Source organism: Plectropomus leopardus, chromosome 19 (genome assembly GCF_026936395.1).
Source record: "Plectropomus leopardus strain MGB_pleo_1.0 chromosome 19, ASM2693639v1, whole genome shotgun sequence".
Taxonomy (NCBI): domain Eukaryota; kingdom Metazoa; phylum Chordata; class Actinopteri; order Perciformes; family Serranidae; genus Plectropomus; species Plectropomus leopardus.
Window position 1 is genome coordinate 24030777 of NC_142194.1, and position 5265 is coordinate 24036041.

At 42.8% G+C, this 5265-nt stretch overlaps 1 protein-coding gene across 1 annotated transcript; it reads right to left on the bottom strand.

Moving 5' to 3' along the window:
- Positions 1-722: 722 nt before the first annotated feature.
- On the bottom strand, positions 723-4337 carry LOC121958853 (somatostatin receptor type 2). The gene has a single exon (XM_042508001.2). The coding sequence runs from the start codon at positions 3567-3569 to the stop codon at positions 2550-2552; it is 1020 nt and encodes a 339-aa protein (XP_042363935.2). The 5' UTR covers positions 3570-4337; the 3' UTR covers positions 723-2549.
- Between the last annotated feature and the right edge of the window lie 928 nt (positions 4338-5265).

The window sequence follows — 5265 nt, forward strand, 5'->3', positions numbered from 1 at the left end:
AAAAAATAAATAAAAAATAGGAGGAAAATAAATAGTTAAAAATAAGACAAGAGAAAATAATATTTCTAAAAAACTAAACCGACAGGAGAAAAAATCTGGCAGAATACAAACTTGTTTGTTTGTTTTTGGTTGTTTTTTTTTTTTTTAGATATATTGTATTTAGCAGTGCCCTGCTGTAAAATAAGTAAATGAATACCATAAATGGCATACAAAATAAACAATTTCAGTGTTATGTTATCTGAAAAGTGACAGACTGCCCAAGTAGAAACTTTTTAAGCCAAGGAAACCTCTGGCTTTATCCAATTAAAAAGCAAAACAAAGACCTATTTAAATACTTTTTTTTTAAATTACAAATTTAAATTAAATTTTTCAGATATTTTGTAGCAATGCTTCACTGTAACGTTCATGCAAATTGGTCCCTTGTTGTATTTTGATACAAATGTATTGTTGCATTAATATTTTGATGCATTAACCTGTAAGGAGCATGTTTAAGTTGGATGAGGTGGAGCTGATTTTTTATTTTTATTGCTGTTAATTTAACTAGATGAAGTCAATATCTGTCATAAAAAAATAGAAATAATCAAGTACAAGTTTTACTTTAGTACAGCACTCAAGTAAAATGTATTTAGTAACTTTCCACTACCGTAGTGACAGAGTTTTCAAAAAATTCTTACATCCATATAAGAAAACATTGTTTATGAGATATGTATGTACATGTTTTATTCCTTTGTTCTGAAAAATAGTCACAAAAACAAATATAGCAGAAGCAACTGTGTTTATTTACAGTCAATAGCATCTGATAAATGGTTATATATAGAGTGACTGCCTCACATCAAAATACAGATTGTCGCAAACACCATTTTCTCACTTATACATATTTACATCAATGATAATTGACAGCCAACATCTGTTCTAACAATCAACTCTATACAATGAAACAGAAAAAAATATAATGCCAGTTCGATAGTTCCATACAAATACAAGTGCTGGTATGTTTTTTTTAACTCACGAATAACCTCAGTAAACAAAGTGAATACATGTGTTCCCTTTTTATCCTGTTCATTTCCCCCCAAAATCCTTTGGAAATCCTCCTCAGTGAGCCAGGTTCAAGCAGAATACCACAGTAAGCCCAGGGCACACACGGCTCCCAGCATGCATGTGTGCAGGTGCATGCACATGGCCACCCAGGCAAAAACACACTCACATGAAGGTCTACTGCATTTAAAGCTACTCGGACGTAGTCCAGCTGTGGGAGCCGAGAAGCTGTCTGTGCGTATCTTTGTGCTGGTGTTTGGCCACAGGCATGTGTCCCATGTTATTCTGTTTACACTCCACCTGTCCACGCTTCATCCCTCTTGTGCCTCATTTCATTAGTTCTGGTGAAATGCTGGAGAACAGGGGATGCAGTGGAACAGGTCACCTAAGCGGTCTGAGTTATGAGAAGACAATTTATACAACAGGTCTGAGTCAGAGAGAGCAGGAGGTGGACTCGTGCTCTGTCAAGACGGGGGATTTGTGTTACCAGGAGTCAGATTGAATAATGCTGTTTGATGACCCTTTTTCTTCCTGTTTTGTGAAAGAAACTCTGAAGAATTGGAAAAATTTTAAAGGAAATTTTTAATTTCCACTGGGAGAGGAAGGTACACATTTCAGACGGGCAGAGAGATTCATGGTCAGAACTCAAACAACAAACTGTGTGATAACAGTGGTGTCCTAAGGTGGGGCCAAAGGGGGCAATGGCCCTGCTGATGCAATTGCTGACCCCCTCTAGCAAAAATAACTGGAATAACTGGTCTTTAACAGGCTGTGGCACGCTCATTTTGGTTATGGCACATGGTCAATATTGTCTTGTGACCAAGTGACAACCTCCAGAGCTGAAAATTGAAGCCAAGACGATAGTGCTAAAAACTGCAGTTCCTATTATGGCCACTTGGGGTTGGCTCCAAAACCTGGTAAATCCCTGCAGACAGCCATGTTAAAATGCCAAACTTTACAGCATATAAAAATGTTTACAAGCTAAAGAGCATCACCACAATCTGTGAGTCAGGACCACCCCTCACTCCTCCACATCTCCATCCTTTTACCCAAATATAGTCACTTCTGGCTCAAAAAATATAAGATGGCGACTGCAAATGCCAAATTCGAGGCTTCAAAAATCTTACTTAAACAGCAAAACTGAATTCCTGAAATTCAGTTATGGCTTTTGGTTTTGGTTTGCCACCCAAAGATCTTCAGTGCCCCCCTCTGGCCACCTCTATGAAAAATTCTGGGGGCACCACTGCAAAACAAGAGTGTTTAAAATTTCTTAATTTCTACATTTGAGGCAGTTATGAACAGAATTCCCTCAAATTTGGCACATCTGATCATATAGGACAATAAGATTAAAGAAAATAAACCTTAACACATTTCAAGTTAAGTTGAGAAATTAAAAATGAGAATTTATCACATATCTACAAACCATTAAATGAGTACATAATGTTAGAGAAGTATCATGCAGTGCATCATGACAGGATACAGAGTAAAATGGCGAGTTTGTTTTTATTGTCTCTCTACGCCAGAATTGTCACATCCCGCACACCTGTTCCATTTAAGTCATACCGTTCAGTGCTGCACTGCATGCTGGGAGATGACTTGGATGCAGGGCAGAGGAGTGTGCGGAAATGCCTCCTGAAGGTATCAGAGAGGCAGGCGTAGAGGATGGGGTTAGCACAGCTCCACGAGTACGACAGCAGGACCACAAACTCGAAAGCTCTGGCGAAGGTCAGGAACGGGCCTCTTTGATACAGCGAGCAGAAGTTGAAGGTGTAAAAAGGCAGCCAGCAGATCCCGAACACCACTACGACTGCGATGACCATTTTAGTGACTTGTCGCTCCAGCTGGTGGCTCTCGTGATTTAGCGTCTGCGTTCGGAGACGCTGGGACCACAGCATGAGCAGCAGCGCTGCATAGGCAGCCATCATGACCATGAATGGCAAAGCAAACCCCATGACAAAGGTGTAAGACAAGACGCCGAGCCACCAGGCGTCCGATACAAGATCTGGTATACACAGGCCTCGATCAGCTGAGAAGTGAAGCGCCATGGGAAGGATGGTGAGGAGCGAGAACAGCCACAGGAACACTGAGACGATCTTGGCCCAGCGTGGCGTTCTCCATCGTGCAAAACGAAGCGGGTCAGCCAGCGCCATGTAGCGGTCAATGCTCATTGCTGTCAAACAGAAGACGCTGGTGAACTGGTTGATGCCGTCCAGCACCATGACTACTTTGCACGCTATGTCGCCAAATATCCAGTGGTTCTGGAAGTTCTGGCTCGCTATAAACGGAAGACCGACCATGAAGAGTCCATCTGCAAGCGCCAGGTTGAAAATGTATACTGTCGTGGAGGATGACATTTTGTCCAGTTTTAAAATGACAACAACAACAATGGCATTGCCTGCAAGTCCCAGGATGCAGACAACCAAGTAGAGCAGAGCCATGGTGATGCCAAAGCCATCAATACTGTCCTCGAGGAAAAAGTGCTCCTCCACATAAGTGTCATTATAGTCTATATCTGATAAAAATGAGGCGTCCATGCTGCCTCAGCGCATCAAATAATTGATTGAAAAAGAGAATTAAAATGCAAAATTACAGTCAGAGCAGTGGCAGCTCAGAGGGAGAACGTCTCTGTTTTAAATTCCTCTGCGAGCAACTCAAGAGACACCTCTTGACTCCCCGTGGTTCGAAGTAAAAAGTACTCAGATGGAGAGGAGTAAACAACTCAACCGAAAAACCTGAAAATCAAACACTGTTTTCAGGTTCAAGAGCGGCCAGGCTTCAGAAACTCTTCAGCTGCCTCCATCCAGTCAATCGTTACCTCCTTTTATCTTTTAAAAAAACCTGTCAAAGTGTATTCCTTTGTGGTGGAGTCAGCACGCTTCTCTTTGATACCCACTCTGACTCACTCCCGTAAACACTCAACAGTGTGGAAATGAGCAGGACGAACACTCGGACGCTTGCCTGACCACTCTTTCTCCCTGGGAGCCCTTTTATATCTCTTCCCCCCATAGTGAGTGAGGAGTGAGGAGTGTGTCTGCTGCTGCCGTGTATGTGTGTGTGTGTGTGTGTGCGTGTGTGGACACCCCCCCTGTTCATCAGTCTCCAGAGATTGTGATAAACTCCAGCTTGGCTCACGCCCCTTTTCCAATTCCTCAACGCTCCCCCAGTTTCTCTGCCGTGTTTCCAAGGTAAACCCGGGCCCCATCTGCTACAATACTTTTGTTTTCATAACTTTTTCTCTCTACTCTTTCTTCTCTCCCCTCTGCTTCTGTTTACTTCACCCCCCTCACCACCATCCATTTTGTCTCACCCTGCTCCACCCCTGAGCTTCTCTTCCTTCTCTTCCTCTAAGGCTCTTTCACAGTTCAGTGGGGGGTCATACAACTCAGCCTAAACACACACACACACACACACACACATAATAACACTATCTTGTTGCTCAGGCCACCCACCTTTACAACCCAGACTGTGTAAATCTGCCGACAGGATATAGAAGTCCGCCGTGTGTTTTTTCAGGGCTTTTGTTTTTTGACATTTGACATGGGATGCTGTTTTCGCTTCTTCGACTCCTTCCATCCTCCTCCGACCCTTTCAACCTTGTTTTCCTTACTTAACAAAAGAAGGAGGTGAAAGAGGAAAAGTGAGAGGTGAAAAAGAGACGAGAGCGCAAGGAAGGGAGGCAAGACATGGATAAGAGAAAGACGGGTAGATTCCTGTTGGGGGTAGCAAGATTAAAGACTCTGGATGAGCAATGACCTCCGTCCTGTTGCCGCTCTGACACGCATAGCTGGAATACCCTGGAAACATCCCCCCGAAAACTTCCCGCATGTTCCGCCACCCACCGTCAAGTAAAGCTCAATCAAAAGTTGTCAATTCTTCCCATCACCTTTATCCGCTGATTTTATCTAATTCTTAAGACCCTATCTGAGAGCTCATTCATCAGATGTCACAGATTTCCTCAAAGATATGTCAAGACATACCTTCACTCTAACTTTTAACTGGTTCCAATTAACTGGGAAAAATGCCTTTGTAGTCTAAACTCCTGATTAGGTTGTGGCTTAACCTCCCTCAGGGGACTGGCACTTCATACGGCAAAACTCAACTCTCCACCCCAACCCCAACACACCGTAAAAACATCACTGGAAACACTGTTTCATGGTGCTAAATTTGGAGACGTTTGACAGCTTCGTATTTCACAGGCAGTATTTCACTGCAGCGTTCAAACAGACACGC

Coding starts and splice junctions, on each gene's coding strand:
- LOC121958853 (XM_042508001.2), bottom strand. CDS start 3,569: ATGGACGCCTCATTTTTATCAGATATAGACTATAATGACACTTATGTG.